Source organism: Dermochelys coriacea, chromosome 1 (genome assembly GCF_009764565.3).
Source record: "Dermochelys coriacea isolate rDerCor1 chromosome 1, rDerCor1.pri.v4, whole genome shotgun sequence".
NCBI lineage: Eukaryota > Metazoa > Chordata > Testudines > Dermochelyidae > Dermochelys > Dermochelys coriacea.
In genome coordinates this window covers 207,356,175-207,373,219 of record NC_050068.2, presented here as the reverse complement: position 1 = coordinate 207,373,219, position 17,045 = coordinate 207,356,175, and the positions used below count along the sequence as shown (strand labels likewise).

At 43.5% G+C, this 17,045-nt stretch overlaps 1 protein-coding gene across 1 annotated transcript; it reads left to right on the top strand.

Moving 5' to 3' along the window:
* The first annotated feature begins 802 nt into the window (after positions 1-802).
* On the top strand, positions 803-14,220 carry VTCN1 (V-set domain containing T cell activation inhibitor 1). Its single transcript, XM_043512802.1, has 5 exons — positions 803-1,335; positions 7,421-7,768; positions 11,772-12,050; positions 13,158-13,324; positions 13,934-14,220. The coding sequence occupies exons 1-4, from the start codon at positions 1,272-1,274 to the stop codon at positions 13,277-13,279; spliced, it is 813 nt and encodes a 270-aa protein (XP_043368737.1). The 5' UTR covers positions 803-1,271; the 3' UTR covers positions 13,280-13,324; positions 13,934-14,220.
* The last annotated feature ends 2,825 nt before the right edge of the window (positions 14,221-17,045 follow it).

Here is a 17,045-nt window from a genome sequence, read left to right as displayed (position 1 = left end):
TTTTTCCTGATATCCCAGACAAAACATCCCTATTCATTATTTTGTTACACTCCAATCTAGTACAAGATAAAATGGTTTATCTGTACTAGCCTTCTGGAATGCATTTAGGTAAATATTTAAGTGCCTGGTAATGCCTATGTTTTAGCAATGCTAGCAGCAACTTTGCCAAGTTCACGTACTGGGAAGTGAACTTGTAAGCATCCGCTTTAATGCATGGCCTGACTCTGGTTCATAGCCTCTGGTTCAGACCTCAGGTCTTGCACCAGGCCCAGTGTACCAGGCTCTTTCTCCACTACACCAGCAAGGTGGTGAACTCTCTGTCCTGACACAGCAAAACATGTGTGAGTAGTCCCATGGACTTCAGCAGGGCTCTTGGCATGCTTACAATTAAATGTGAATCAGTGATTTACTGCCCCAAGGACAGAGCGCTGAGTACCTTGCAGGATCAAGCCCCCAAAACTCAGGCTAAGGTATCAGAGGGACCCTAAGAGCTGGAAGGGCTCCGTTTACAGGCCAGGGAGGACAGATACCACTCACTGGATATCTCACCAGTCTTAGATGGTGGAATGATCTTCCCCAAGAACCAGGGACCATCACAAACCTGATCCACTTCCCATTCCAAGGGCAAGGTGCAGTTCGTTGTATTTGCCGTCTCTGACATAAACATAGAACAACATGAGTATTAAAAACGATTCCAGTGTTTCACCACCCTCCTAGTGAAAAAGTTTTTCCTAATATCCAACCTAAACCTCCCCCACTGCTACCTGAGACCAAAAAACAACTAGGAAACCCCTGCTAATACAAGACACTCCCTCCTCGGCAGATGCTTTTCCCCCCAGAGAGGGGATGAGAGAACAAACAACACGTGACAGATGTTAGTCATGTCGCTTAATGCACTACGGGAAAATGTTCAGATATTGCAGTTATCAGGCTTGTATAAGAAGCTATATAGAATAGATATGTCAACAAAGGGAAGAAATATTAATGAATGAGATGAGCCAGCCTTTCCCACTGTAAAAGTCCTGACCTGACCGCCCACCCCCAGCTCTGCTGGTGCACCGCATTCCTGGCCTGCACAGCTCACTGCTACTCCAGTCCTGCAAATGTCACCATGATGCTAATCCACCTCACTCTTAGACCTGCAGCTCCCCCTGTTATCCCAGCTCTGATTTTCTTCTTTGAGCAGAGACTGAGAACTATGCCCAAGTGTATGATAATGTTATGATTTAGAGGAGAGAGTCTGTTAAATAATTTTTTTTTTTTTAAATAGCATGATCACCATCATCATAATCCTGGTAGCAGTGATTGCGCTGATCATCGGCTTTGGTGTTTCAGGTATGTTATTACTTCCTGTCAGCATTTTTTTCCCAATCTGAGCATCGTTCTGTTGCATCTCAGTTGGCGTTTTGGAAGCACATGCCACTGGGCAATCATCCTGCTGAAGGATGGACTCCCCTGCCACCCTGGCCCTGTGAGTTTGCTTCAACTGAAATTTTAGGCTTCTTGTTAATCTCAGAATATTTCAGTACTGGTATGAGTCTGTGATAACTTTTTTAACTGAGTCTGGGGTCCTGCATTCTAATCCTAGCTCAGACCCTAGTATGCTGTGTAGTATCTGTCATAGAATCATAGATGATTAAGGTTGGAAGAGACATCATGAGGTCATCTAGTCCAACCCCCTGCTCAAAGCAGGACCAACACTAACTAAATCATCCCAGCCAGAGCTTTGTCAAGCGGGCCTTAAAAACCAAGGATGGAGAGTCCACCACCTCCCTAGGTAACCCATTCCAGTGCTTCACCACCCTCCCACTGAAATAGTTTTTCCTAATATCCAACCTAGACCTCCCCCACTGTAGCTTGAGACCATTGCTTCTTGTTCTGTCATCTGCCACCACTGAGAACAGCCTAGCGCCATCCTCTTTGGAATGCCCCTTCAGGTAGTTGAAGGCTGCTATCAAATCCCCCCTCACTCTTCTCTTCTGCAGACTAAATAACCCCAGTTCCCTCAGCCTCTCCTAGTAAGTCAAGCCCCCTAATCATTTTTGTTGCCCTCCGCTGGACTCTTTCCAATTTGTCCACATCCCTTCTCTAGTGGGGGGACCAAAACTGGATGCAATATTCCAGTTGTGGCCTCCTCAGTGCCAAATAGAGGAGAATAATCACTTCCCTCGATCTGCTGGCAATGCTCCTACTAATACAACCCAATATGCCATTAGCCTTCTTGGCAACAAGGGCACACTGCTGACTCATATCCAGCTTCTCGTCCACTGGAATCCCCAGGTCCTTTTCTGCAGAAGTCCTTTCATAGAATCATAAAATATCAGGGTTGGAAAGGACCTCAGGAGGTCATCTAGTCCAACCCCCTGCTCAAAGCAGGACCAATCCTCAACTAAATCATCCCAGTCAGGGCTTTGACAAGCCTGACCTTAAAAACTTCTGAGGAAGGAGATTCCACCACCTCCCTAGGTAACGCATTCCGGTGTTTCACCACCCTCCTAATGAAAAAGTTTTTCCTAATATCCAACCTAAACCTCCCCCACTGCAACCTGAGACCATTACTCCTCGTTCTGTCATCTGCTACCACTGAGAACAGTCTAGATCCATCCTCTTTGGAACCCCCTTTCAGGTAGTTGAAAGTAACTATCAAATCCCCCCTCATTCTTCTCTTCCGCAGACTAAACAATCCCAGTTCCCTCAGCCTCTCCTCATAAGTCATGTTCCAGTCCCCTAATCATTTTTGTTGCCCTCCGCTGGATGTTTTCCAATTTTTCCACATCCTTCTTGTAGTGTGGGGCCCAAAACTGGACACAGGACTCCCGATGAGGCCTCACCAATGTCGAATAGAGGGGAACGATCACATCCCTTGATCTGCTGGCAAGGCCCCTACTTATACATCCCAAAATGCCATTGGCCTTCTTGGCAACAACGGCACACTGTTGACTCATATCCAGCTTCTCGTCCACTGTAACCCCTAGGTCCTTTTCTGCAGAACTGCTGCTGAGCCATTCGGTCCCTAGTCTGTAGCGGTGCATGGGATTTTTCTGTCCTAAGTGCAGGACTCTGCACTTGTCCTTGTTGAACCTCATCAGATTTCTTTTGGCCCAATCCTCTAATTTGTATAGGGCCCTCTGTATCCTATCCCTACCCTCCAGCATATCTCCCTCTCCTCTGAGTTTAGTGTCATCTGCAAACTTGCTGAGGGTGCAATCCACTTTTCGGGCAAGTCACTTTGTTGTGTCAGTTTCCTCCCTCTGTGGGGAAAAAACAGCATGTAATCAGGTAATTAAAGACTGTGTCGTAATGCATACACAAAAGAGGGATGAATTAAGGTTCCACAGGCCACTTTATTTCTGTCATTTCCTGTCTTCTGAGGATTTCTCTTTGGAATCTTAATAATCTTCTTTTAACATAGTTTGTTTTGTATATAAGTTCTTAGGGTTTTAAAAAGAAAAAAACAAATTCTATTTATAAGCAATTATCATGGCCACCTCTTACACATTATAATGAGGGTTTGCACTCACAACCTTCAACACTTCAGCACATTTTCATTTTGCAATAAATTGGGCAGCTCTGCTAGCTGGCAGCAGGCACAGACTGCTATACTCTATGGACCAGCTGTTACAGGATGCATAACACATTATAACAGTGTGTTACATATGCAAGGAAGATCCATTCTACAGTCAGCATAGCCAAATACATAGAAGCAGTGTGGCTAAATAGAACTACCAAATTAGAGTGCTAGGTTCTCTTCCTAGTTCTGCTGTAATATCTCAGTGGGGTGTGAAGCCTTGTTCCATAATGGGCATTGTGAAAGACATGGTGAGTGGATGAAGTGAAACGTAATCTTATGATGATCTGGTTCTCAGTTCAGTGCACCTTCCCCAGGACAGTGCCATCTGATAGTGTGGGATGGAGGAGGGATAGAAGGATCCATTTTGCCTGATTCTATTTGGCTTTTTATACAGCCCTTAGCACTGTAGTACTATCTAAAAATGCATAAGGTGACATGACTAGCCATCTGTCATGTGTGATTGTTCTTTGTCTCTTCCTCTTCCCATGGAGAGAGTATGTGTGCTTTATGCTTTATTTTGTTTCAAATAATGTAATATATACACTTTGCTATGTGTACTCAAGACAGCAGGTTGAAGAAATGCCTCTGGGAATGGAAGGGGGTGAGTTTTGTGTGATGCTTCTTTGTTCCTGGGGGAGTTTGTTCCAGTTTTGGATCAGCCTCTGAGAAAGCTGTACAAAGATGAGCTCTAGCATTGTGTGGACAATTCCATTGTGTCTGAGGAATGGAGTTGTCAGCTCATTGCAGAACTCTAGGTAATCTTTTAGGTATCCTGGTACCAAACTACTGAGGACTGAGGCCTTGAACTTGACTTGCTATTCTGTGGGAAGTCAGCCTAAAGAGCAAGGGCAGGTTTGATATCCTTATGGCAGCCAGTGTTGCTGAGTAGACATGCTGCTGCATTCTAAGCCAATTGGAGTTTTCTGACAGCTGAGGGCTTCCTGCCAAGCTATATGGCATTGCCATAGTCCAGATGGGAGAAGACAAAGCCATTTATTACTGAGGCCAGGTCATCAGCCGCCAGGTTGGGACACAGTCTCCTGAGTAGCTGTAGATGATGGAACATGCTACTTGCAGTTGTTGATAGAACAGGTTGCTTGTCTGTGCCCCATTCAGAAGTCCAGTTCTGTGCAACCATAGGAAAGAACTAAGGGGAATCAGGAGGAAGAATTGTGTTTACAATTAATATAAGCAAACTGGGAGGTGAGGTAGCCAACCAGGATGGCCCTAAGCAAATGTCTATCTCCACTTCCATAGCACATTTGATCCCATCTCTTTTTCAAAAGTGTTATGAATATTATTGATTGTGTAATTTGGTATGTATATTTTCCATTATATAAACCCTTTTAAAATTGGCTTTGTTCACTTGCATTTATTCTTTCCCCATTTAATGCCCTTTAGTTTATTTTTTTTCTGTTATTTCTGCTCTGTTATTTTTTCTTCCGTCTTTTTCGGTCTATTTTCCTCTCCATATCACTGTTCTCTATTTCCTTCTCTTCTCCTTCTTTTCCCTTTCTATTCTATGTTCTCTTCTTCCAAATTTCCAGTCTTTCTGTCCTCTCCCACTCTCAATTCTTTCTTTAACTTCTCTCTATGTGTATGTACAGCACCTAGCGCAATGTGATCTCATTTGGGGCACCTAGAAGCTAATGTAGTACAAATGAAAATAATAATAAAAGAGACTGAGGAGCTTAACTGTCTGACACAGTACTTGTGGTCTGTTGCCTTATGTACTTGCCTCGTTAGTCATTGGCTAACATATTCCTCCCTTTTAAATTCAGTCTCCTTCCTTCTCTTCTTATTTCTTTCATCTGGATACAGGATGAACCCACTTGCCAGCTTGCCTTGGGTGTGAACCAAAGAGAATAGGAGATGTCATAAATATAAAGGGAAGGGTAACCACTTTTCTGTATACAGTGCTATAAAATCCCTCCTGGCCAGAGGCAAAACCCTTTCACCTGTAAAGGGTTAAGAAACTAAGGTAACCTAGCTGGCACTACCCAAAATGACCAATGAGAGGACAAGATACTTTCAAATCAAAGGGTTAATCTGTCTGTGTGATGCTTTTGCCGGGAACAGATCAGGAATGCAGCCTTACAACTCCTGTTAAGTTAGTAAGTAATCTAGCTAGCAATGCATTATATTTCCTTTTGTTTAATGGCTGGTAATAAGCTGTGCTGGAGGAAATATCTATTCCTGTTTTTGTGTCTTTTTGTAACTTAAGGTTTTGCCTAGAGGGATTCTCTATGTTTTGAATCTAATTACCCTGTAAGGTATTTACCATCCTGATTTTACAGAGGTGATTCTTTTACCTTTTCTTTAATTAAAATTCTTCCTTTAAGAACCTGATTGATTTTTCATTGTTCTTAACATCCAAGGGTTTGGGTCTGTGTTCACCTGTACAAATTGGTGAGGATTCTTATCAAGCCTTCCCCAGGAAAAGGGGTGTAGGGCTTGGGGGGATATTTTGGGGGGAAGACGTCTCCAAGTGGGCTCTTTCCCTGTTCTTTTGTTAAAACGCTTGGTGGTGGCTGCATAGGGTTCAAGGACAAGGCAAAGTTTGTACCTTGGGGAAGTTTTTAACCTAAGCAGGTAAGAATAAGCTTAAGGAGTCTTTCATGCAGACCCCCACATCTGTACCCTAGAGTTCGGAGTGGGGAAGGAACCTTGACAGGAGAGTTCTGTCCTAGAAGGGAAAGACCCTGAGTTAGGGATTCACTGGGCTGCCAGCCCATCAATAGGCAAGGTTCTGCTCCTGACAGAACAAGGAGCAATGGTCTCAAGTTGCAGTGGGGGAGGTCTAGGTTGGATATTAGGAAACATTATTTCACTAGGAGGGTGGTGAACCACTGGAATAGGTTACCTAGGGAGGTGGTGGAATCGCCATCCTTAGAGGTTTTTAAGACCTGGCTTGACAAAGCCCTGGCTGGGATGATTTAGTTGGGGTTGGTCCTGCTTTGAGCAGGGGATTGGACTAGATGACCTCTTGAAGTCTCTTCCAACCCTAATATTCCATGATTCTAAGGTAGATTCAGCCCTGCCTCTGAGCATGATGGGAAATAATCACATTAAAAACCTTCTGCTGTCTCCCTAGGGTACTTTGGGTGAGAGAGCCTGTAGAGGAGTATTGCACAGAAAGAGTATCTGGCTCAGGCAAGGAGTTTGTTCTCAAGGTGATATGCTAGGACAAAAGTTGGGGACTCTGTGGAGATCTGCTCCTCTGTACTGGAGGCCAGTAGCCTGAAGAAGGCAAATGCTGATTTGCTAGATCCCACTACTGGTGGAATGTATGTTGGCCTTTTAATTTTTTTCTTGAATGTTACATCTCTGTAAAATGAGGAGTTTGCTGTTTGCAGTATCTTTTGTAAATATCTACACCTGTGGGAGGAATATAAAGAGACACTGAGCAATGAAAGCTTTTGTCAAAAGCCATTTATATCTGCACTTTTGAAAAAAGAGGCAGTGAGAAAAATCCCCTAGAAAGGGAATCAAGCTAGTAGAGAACATGCTTTTATAACCTTTATAGAAATGATTTTCTCTTGACCTTTTGAGAGGAACTGCTTTTCAGAGTGGGAAGGTACATTGTAATAACACCCCAAAGAGCTCTGTAAAAAGAGTTTTTAAAAAACACAACTCAAGAACCAGACTCCAGTAGGACTAACCACACCAGGATCTGCAGTAGCCAGTTGCTAGTGCCCTTCTGAAGTGGTTAAAGGCATTCTGCCTCTGGCTTTGTCATTCACATTGCAGCAATAGCCTGTTAATGCCCAGGATGTTCTGGCTTGCTGCTGTCCTTTACCCATCACATTGGCATGGCACTGGCACTGAACGTGTGCTCTTTCATTGCAGGGAGACGCTATATCAGTGTCACCACACTAACCTCTGCTGGGAACATCGGGGAAGATTGCATCTTGGGCTGCACTTTTGAACCTGACATCAAGCTCAGCAACATAGAGATTCGGTGGGCTAAAGCTGGGGTCCCTGGGACGGTGCATGAGTTTAAAGGCGGCAAGGACTATCTAAAGGATCAGGATGAAGTGTTCAAGGGCCGGACAGCGGTATTTGCAGAGCAGGTGATTGGTGGGAATGCCTCCTTGATGCTGAAAGATGTGCAGCTCTCCGATGCTGGTGCTTACAAGTGCTCTGTCACCACATCCAAAGGGAATGGAGAAGCAGGGCTGGCATATAAAACCGGAGGTGAGGAAAATCTAGTAAGAGAGCCAAAAAAACCAAACCAAACCCAGAGGAGTTGTTTCCGGAATTCTGTTACTTGCAACAGGCCTGGCTAATGCAGATAGGCACCATGCAAACTGAGCTGCACTGCTCTGCTCAGACACCAGCATCCTCACATTTAGCATCCTCTTCTATTCTAGTCCAGGGTCCCCCCAGAGCTCCGCCAACTCATTTCTGTCCAAACATGTAGCACATCCTTCTCTAACAGTCCTTGGACATTGTACACCTCTGTCAAGTCCCTCACTCCTGACCCTCAGCCCTACTGCTATTTCAGTGCTGGGGCCACTCCACCACTACAGGTTTGCCAGTGCTCCTCAATCCTAACCTGCAATGGCTGCTGCTATTCCATTCCTAGCCTCCTGCCACAAATCAAGCTGTGATGTGGGCAAACTCCCTCAAGCAATCAAGGACAGTGTGCTAAATCCCGTCAACTTGCATTAGTACCTGTAGGGCAGTAAAATGAATCCAGGATTCTGGAGATGGATGGCAAGTCACACTACAGCCAACTCTGGAATTCAGCTTCCAGAGCTATGCAGGCTTCCATTTAAACATATATGTGACCTCCCTGCATGACAGTTTTTGATGAGCCCTTTGGAACTACAAGGGTAAATCCAGGTATATCTCCCAAATGTACCAGTCCTTTTCTGTGCTTCCTTCTGTCTCAACTGTTCCTGGGACTTGCTGCATCTTCCCTGTGGTTCTCTAGCAAAACATTAGAGTAAGGAGAAACGTGGGACTAGCTAAGTAATTCACTGTGGGGAATCTGAGGTTTGTCTCCTGCTTCAGAAATTGGAGGGTGTTTGAGAGTGGGAGTTGACAGATTACTCTGCTCCTAGCGGAAGCGGTGCTGCCTGTCATATGAGACTAGTGAAACAGTTGCTTTCTTCTAACATTGAACAAGGAGCTTTATTAGGCCTCGTCTACCTTCTGCAGATTCTGCCATGTCAAGGGTATTCTCAAAAAACAGCCAGTTTCCTCTCCCTTTGTGTCACTCAGGAAGCAGATCAGGACAGAGAATCTGGCCTTCTGGCCTTAATTAGTCCTTCTTTGTGCTAATTGTTCTAATTCACAGGGCTTTGTTTTACTGTGTAGATCTGTAAAATCATGCTAAGTTACAGTACCTGGAGCAAACTTCTTGTAGAGAAAATATTTCTTTCATCAGTGACATTTTTGCATTCTGCAGCGTATTCCTGACATATCAGAATGAATTTGCTGTCCCCTTCACGCTGCCACTCGACTATACTGTAGATCTCTAATCGATGATTTCACCTACTGTGATCTGTCCACACTTCCCCTTGCTTCCAGGAAAATTTGAAAGCACTGCAGCAACCTCCTTCCATTCTCTGCCAGAATGAGGCATCTCGAATTATCCGTGGCCAGAAGTGTATTGCTGTATGTCAAAGGATAAGAGGGTAGGAAAAGTAAACAAGAGAAATGAATGTAGAAGAGTTTCCTTGGAGCTTCCAAAGAAATTCAGGGACTTCCCCTCCATTTCCATGTCTTTGCTCTGGGAAATAAAATTAATTTTTTAATGCCCCATTTAGAAACATAATTTAACTTTTCCTCCATTGACTGTTTTTGCTTTTCTCGGTTGCTCAGCTGACTACATATAGGGCCTGATTCTAACTTCAGACATGCACGTTATTTATAGAATCAAACCATCTACCTGGTAGCGATTTCATAGGAATCCAGGTGGCTCTTGTGTAATAATAATTAGATTTTATTAATTATTGAGTGACTTCATTTTCTTTCCATAGCTCAGATCATAACTAGAGCCGTGTGAATTACTCCTAGCAAGGAATTGATGGTCACATCTGGAGCCCTTTTCTGTTTGCCAGTTTTCCACAAACTTTGATATTTGCTAATTTGTTCATTATTCAAAAACAATAAGAAAAAATATTTATTCTAACATTAGTGCCAGTGGGTTGGTCATATAATGGCTATTGTCTCAGATGTTTATTAGTGGATCCTTGTGATTGTTCACCTAGTAATGCTATAGTTTCTGCTCCATGATTGAAGGCCTGAAACTTTTTAAAAATAGGCTTTAAATTACTATAACATTGTCATGTTGAAGATGGTCATCCAGATACTGCCAGGGCAAGCCTTTGCACTATCAAATATTCACATGAGTATTTGTGACACTTTTTACTTTGTATGAACATTTTAATTAAATTCATCTAAATCTTTGACACAGGCTGGGTTGTGTTTAATCCAGCCACGTTTGCAGAAAGTGAATTAACATGGTTGTGAATAGTATTGTTGCTAATCTGCAGGTTTAATCATACAAAAGTTCACAGTATTCACCTAGCAGTAGTTATAACTAGCTTTCCATTACTAGCTTGATATGTTTTTTTGTTTTGGTTTTTTTTTTTGTTTTTTTTTTTTAAAAACCTTCCTCAGTAAACACACTTTCTAGCTAGAATTTCTTATGGGTGCTCTCCTGCTAGAGGAGACTTTTTCAGAGCTATTTCAAGCTAACCAGACACAATATTTTTGAAGTCATGGGACTAGCATAATCGTATTTTCAAAATCAAAAATCAGGGACACGGTGGTGACATTTTTAGGGTCACAAAATAGTTATAGAAAAGGCAAAAATGCACTTTACAGATGCGTGTTGGTGTTGCTATTGCCAGCTTGTGACTAAACAGTGGCACAAACATAATTCTTGGAGTGGAGAATAGTTGTTCAGTACTGTAGTATTCTGAATTAGTTTATGATGAAACACTACATTCACTTTGAGAGAGTCTACACTCATTTGACTTTTCTCTGCACTCCAGATACTGTTCATCACTTTGAACACACATTCCACATGACTTTGTTCCTGGTAACACACAGCAATGAAAAAAACCAGGACAAACTATGATTGGCATGGTAAATCTGGTATATGTGTCTCTTTTACATAAGACCATGCGTTCAAAAGCGCGGAACACTCACAATTAGGGTTAAATTTTCAATTGTGAGTGCTGAATGCTTCTGAAAAATTCTGCCGTAATAAATCTTTCACTACTATAAATGAGTACAACTGAGGTCAATAGTATTTCACCTGCTTATGTCATCTTTGAATTTGTGTTATGCCTGCAAGAGCTTATTTTCACTAAAGAGTTTTATGGATTGTACGTCACTGGATGTAGTTACCATGAGTCAGTACATGCACATGACATCCATTTGTAAAGTGCTTGCTGTTGCACCCATACTAGTGCTGCCCTCAGCCATATGAGTGGCAATGTCTTCTGGGCATGTATCTCAGAGTTTGCAGACTCAGGCTACATAGCAGTGCTTTGAGGTGACCTTTGGGGACACCCTCATGAGTAGCTAGGGGAATTGTGAGAAGAGAGGTCAAACTCTTGCAGCTTTCACAATTTGAGGACCCTTCCCCCACAACCACCCATCATGGTTGGGGAAAAAATCCCCCAATTCCTTTTGGGCTCCATGATAATGATGGGTTCAGAAGTCACCAACTTTTTTAAAAGTTCCAGCCCAACCACATGGACCCCAGTTGCAGGCCAACTTATTTTAGAGACTAATCTGCCAACACTCTTTCTGGAACATGGAGGCTGCACAACCCCAAGAGCTGTCACCTCTGGTATAGCAGGGGTTGCAGCATTACCAGTTGACAGCCTGACAATGGGGGACTGAGTAGGACGAATGGGCCTGCCATAATTAGTAAGGTTCAGGGTTACTAGCGCTGCAGGTGCCTCAGTGGAACTTGTTAGCTTGATAAACCAAGTTGTTCAGGTATAAGAAACTTTGGGATATTCTGTATTCAGTCCCAGACATAGTTAATTGCATGAAACTCTGCCTGCCATGGAAGGATGAAGACTGGTACTTGAATCTCTGGTACTTAGATGTTACAGTAATAGGCACTCTAGAAATATGATACAGCAGAGAGGCACAGCCAGTATTTTATACCAGATGCCTAGCGGTTCCAGTTTTGTTCACCGTGCTTCTCTTTTAACTGTTTCTACAGCCTTCAGCTCTCCAGAGATGCATGTGGATTACAACAGCAGCATGGACACCCTGCGCTGTGAGGCTCCCCGGTGGTTCCCTCAACCTGTCGTGGTTTGGACCTCATACAATAACACAGGGGACAACTTATCTGAGGTCTCCAACACCAGCTTCAAGCTGAACTCTGAGAATGTGACTATGAATGTGGTATCTGTTCTGCACAACATTACAGCTAATACTACCTATACCTGTGTTATCAAAAATGACATTGCCAAAGCTACAGGGGACATCAAAGTGACAGGTACATTCCAGCACCACTTAAAGGCATTAGACTTGGGCTGAAGATGTGTTAACGACTGCATGTGGGCTCACATGGTATGGAATTTGGAGTTAGCTACAGAGCCTTTCCAGTTGCTGGTTCCAGTCCAGACCCCAGCTGGGGTAGGCTGGATGGCTCAGGGGGACTATGGGACCTTTCACCTCCCAGTTGCTTGTTCTGAATCTGGTCCTAGCTTAGGGCTTGTCTACACATACAGCGCTTCAACTGCGCAGTCACACCGCTGAAGCACATTAGTGAAACGGCGTAGTTCATCCGTGAGAGGCAGTAGCTACATTGATTGGAGAAGCTCCCTCATCAACATAGCGCTGTCTACACCAGGGTTAGGTCGATATAACTGCATCGCCCAGGCTGGTGGATTTTTCACACCTCTGAGTGATGTAGTCATACCGATGTAAGTTTGTGGTGTAGACCTGCTCTTAGTCAAAGGGAAATTTATCTGAGCATACCTGAAAATATTCTCATTGAGTAATAAAGTCCACAGACCCACTGTGATGAGTTTTCAGCCTGCATGTAATTGGGGGGTAGAACTGGACCTGTCAGGCACTGACCCTAGGGGAATGGACTGACAGTTGAGAACTTCCATAGCTGGGATCATTCCATTTGATGGTCTCTCATTAGAGACAGTGTTCACTATTGCTTGACAAGTCAAACGGTCTCTCCTGCTGCAGAGCACGGCAATAGAGGTAACAGTGAAAATTTTTTGAAATTTGAAACTGTTGATGAGCTCTCCATGGGGATACTTTCCTCTAACAAAAAAGCAACTTCTATCTGGCTGACTGCAGCTGTTCTGTTTGTTTCAAGAGTGGATTGCATCTTTTGGACCTTGTTGTTTTGAAGAAAGGAAATTTTCAAATAAACTCAGACAAGTTTTCCTTCTCTTCCCCATGCTGAGGTCCACAGAACTGTCACAATGGGAATTTCACAGCAGTGTCCCTGCAGGGTAGGAAGCAGGATCATCCTTTACCCATGGACATTAAAGAAAGGAAACTTTGGATGCTTATTTTCCCCATGGTGGGGACAAATATGTGAATAAGACAATTCCCTTCAGTCTTTTTTCTTCATTTACAGATTCCAGCATCAAGACGACAGTTCATTTGCAGCTATTGACCATGAACATGGCATCAGCCTCCTTATCCCCTCTTGCCCTTTACTGGATACTTCTACCTCTCCTGTACCTGATGGCTTTGTAGTGCTTGATCTCCATAAAGAAATGTGAAGAGGAGTTGGAACTGGAGGTAAGATTGGAAGGAGAAGTGCAGAGGACAGATTGGTGTGTGGAGACTGTCATTACTGAGCCTTATTAAAGCAACAGGTTGAATCCCAGACCTCTGTGGCTATGGTAATAGCTCTTTTTGCTGGCTGAATCCTTCCCCCACCCTTCTGCTTTTGAAGCTAACATTACAGAGGTGTCCTTTCCTGGATTCCCTCATTCTCCCACAGCCCTCCCCACTTTCTCTGTTTCTTTCCTTATGTTCTCTCCCTCCTTCCCCAATGCTCACTTTTCCACTCAAGCCTTGCTGCCTCACATCCTTCCCTGCAGGGTTAGAGCCTCAACAGTGCCAGTGCAGCAGGGGATAGCAACAGGTAATCAACTAAAACAGAAGGCACATGATCTCTCCCTACGACAGACACCACAGCAGTGCTGAGTATGAGAAAAAAAATTCAGTTTTATCTTCCCCGTTGGACTCAGAACTATCACAAAGGCTACCTCCAGGCCTTGGGGTATAGAGTGGGACTAATCTGAAGCTGCTGCTAGTCAGTGTGGTCTTTGGTTGGTTCATGGACCCGGATTTTTAAAAATCAGCTATGATGGGATGTTAATTTATTTTTCTTGTATCTGAAAGATGATGAATTCCACAAGGATACCAGGCAGGATTAAGTGAGAAGGAAGACGTCCTAACCAGAGAATGGGATACATTTTCTTACCTTGATAACTTAGTGATCAAAACTTTGGTATTATCTATCTCTGAAGGCTCTAGCCTTGATCATGCAGCTGGAAAAAGGATTTGCCACATTGGATCAGATTGGTGCCTTGAGTTTAGCATATTAGAATATGCAAATTGTGTATTTTCTTCAAATGACCTATAACATTTGATTACCAGGCCTCACTAATCTATCAGAATTCTCTGAAGGTGTCAATAAAATAATGGAAGAAGAAAAACTAGTTGATAATTTATTTGAACTTTGTCAAAGGGTTTTTAAAAGTACCATACTAAAGAAGCTATGTAGTCATGATGTGAGAAGCTGGCTAAGAGAGAGAAAACAAAGGCTAGGAATAAATGAATGTTCATCATGGCAAAGGGTGAATGGTGGGGAACCATATCAGGATTTTGGTTGTTTAATATATATATTAATAATTTGGAAAATAGAGTGAGTTGTGAAGAAGCAATATTTGCAGATGACCTAAACTCTATTTAGGTTACCAGTAAGGACCAAGCTGACTGAGTAGGCAGCATGCTGGCAGATGAAATTCAGGGTTCACAAATGGAAAGTAATGCATATTGGAGGTAATAATTGCCAATTCAGGGAAAAGGCCTGAGCATCACTGCAGACATCTCAATGAAAATCGCTGCGGAGTGTGCAGAAGTGGCAAAAAATCAAACAAACTCTTAGCATGTACAAGGGATGAGAAGGCGAATAATATGGAGAACATTATAATGCTATTATAAAAGTCATCTAGGATATTGTGTTGTTCTGGTCACCCAATTTCAAAAAATACGTAGGAAAAGTAAAGGGGGTTCACAGATCAAAGCTGGTCAGGAACATTTTGACAACACACTTATCCATCGGAAAATGCTGATTTATTGAAACAAACATTTTGCAGAAACATCAGTTTTGATGAAACTTTGGTTGGAAGATTTCTCAGATCCAGGTGTGATTTCTGTTCAAAAGCAGAGCGCGCCACATCAGAATAGCTGGTGGTTAGGGTACACACCTGGATTGTAAGAATCAGGCACAGCCAGGACTTGAAATTAGGGCGCATTACATCCCAGCTGAGTGCTCTAACCACTTGGTTGTTGTGGGGGGAATCTCTCACTCCAAAGCTTTTGAAAAATCTTGGATTCTTTCTGCATCAGAACACAAATGTTGAAACCACTAAATTTTTCACAAACAGAAATCTTGTTTTCCAGCCAGCCCTATTCACAGACGGGTGACAAAAAACAATTTGAAGTCTGAAAAACTCTCATATGAAGAGAAATTGAAAGGATAGGATTGTTTAGAAGGGCTACTAGGATGATTCGAGGAATGGAAAACCTGTCTTATGAAAGGAGACTTAAACAGCTTGGCTTGTTTAGCCTAACCAAAAGAAGGCTGAGAGGAGATGATTGCTCTCTATAAATATATCAGAGGGATAAATACCACAGAGGGAGAAGAATTATTTAAGCTCAGTACCAATGTGGACACAAGAACAAATGGATATAAACTGGCCATCGGGAAGTTTAGACTTGAAATTAGATGAAGGTTTCTAACCATCAGAGGAGTGAAGTTCTGGAACAGCCTTCGAAGGCAAGCAGTAGGGGCAAAAGACATATCTGGCTTCAAGACTAAGCTTGATAAGTTTATGGAGGAGATGATATGATGGGATAGCCTAATTTTGGCAATTAATTGATCTTTGATTAGCGGTAGATATGCCCAATGGCCTGTGATGGGGTGGGATCTGCATTACTACAGAGAATTCTTTCCTGGGTGTCTGGCTGATGAGTCTTGCCCACATGCTCAGGGTTTAGCCGATCGCCACATTTGGGGTCGGGAAGGAATTTTCCTCCAGGGCAGAGGCCTTGAGGGTTTTTCACCTTAGAATTATAGAATATGAGGGTTGGAAGAGACCTCAGGAGGTCATCTAGTCCAACCCCCTGCTCAAAGCAGGACCAATCCCCAATTTTTGCTCCAGATCCCTAAATGGCTCCCTCAAGGATTGAACTCACAACCCTGGGTTTAGCAAGCCAATGCTCAAACCACTGAGCTATCCCTCCCCCCCCTTCCTCTGCAGCGTGGGATACGAGTCACTTGCTAGAGGCTTCTCTGCACCCTGAAGTCTTTAAACCATGATTTGAGGACTTCAATAGCTCAGACATAAGTTAGGGGTTTGTTACAGGAGTTGCTGGGTGAGATTCTTTGGCCCTACATTGTGCAGGAGGTCAGACTAGATCATAATGGTCCCTTTTGACCTTAAAATCTATGATTCTATATTTACCTTAGAAAGGAGCGAATAGAAGGGGACATGAAAATATATAAAATAAGCAATAGTCTAAACAAGACAGATTTCTAACTCTTTGTTATCCTGTCTCATAACACAAGAACAAGGGGACAGTCACAATTAAATTGAAAGATGACAAATTTAAAACTGGTGAAAAGGAGAATTTGTAACTGGATTGTTGAATTTATTGCTACAGAATACTGAGAATGAGATCTTAGTAGGATTAAAAAAGGATTAGATATTTACAGTAAAATCTGTTTTATCCGGCACTTCACCAACCAGAAAGCTCTATAAATCAGCATTTCTGATTGTCATTGAAATTCTGGATTATAGTCCAGTTGGCGCAGGGCCCAACAGCAGGTGGAGAGGGGTGTGGAGTGCGGGCTCTGGGAGGGAATTTGGGTGCGAGAGGGGGCTTGAGGCAGCGGGCTGGGATGCAGGGTACCGGATCTGGGGGGCGCTCACCTCTGGTGGCTCATCACAAGTGGCAATCTGTCCCAGCTGCTCCTAGGTTCCCTTCCAATGGGAGCTAAGGTGCTAGTGCTCGGGGCAGGATGGGTGCAGCACTTCCAGCCACCTGCCGCGCCTCTGCCTAAGAGCAGCCAGAACAGACCACCACTTGTGGGTACCTGCCTGAGGTGAGCAACCCCCAGATCCAGCACCCTGCAACCTTTTCTGTGCCCCAGCCTGCTGCCCTGAGTCCCCTTCCGCACCCAAACTCCCTCCCACAGTCTGCGCCCCGCATGCCCCCACGCCGC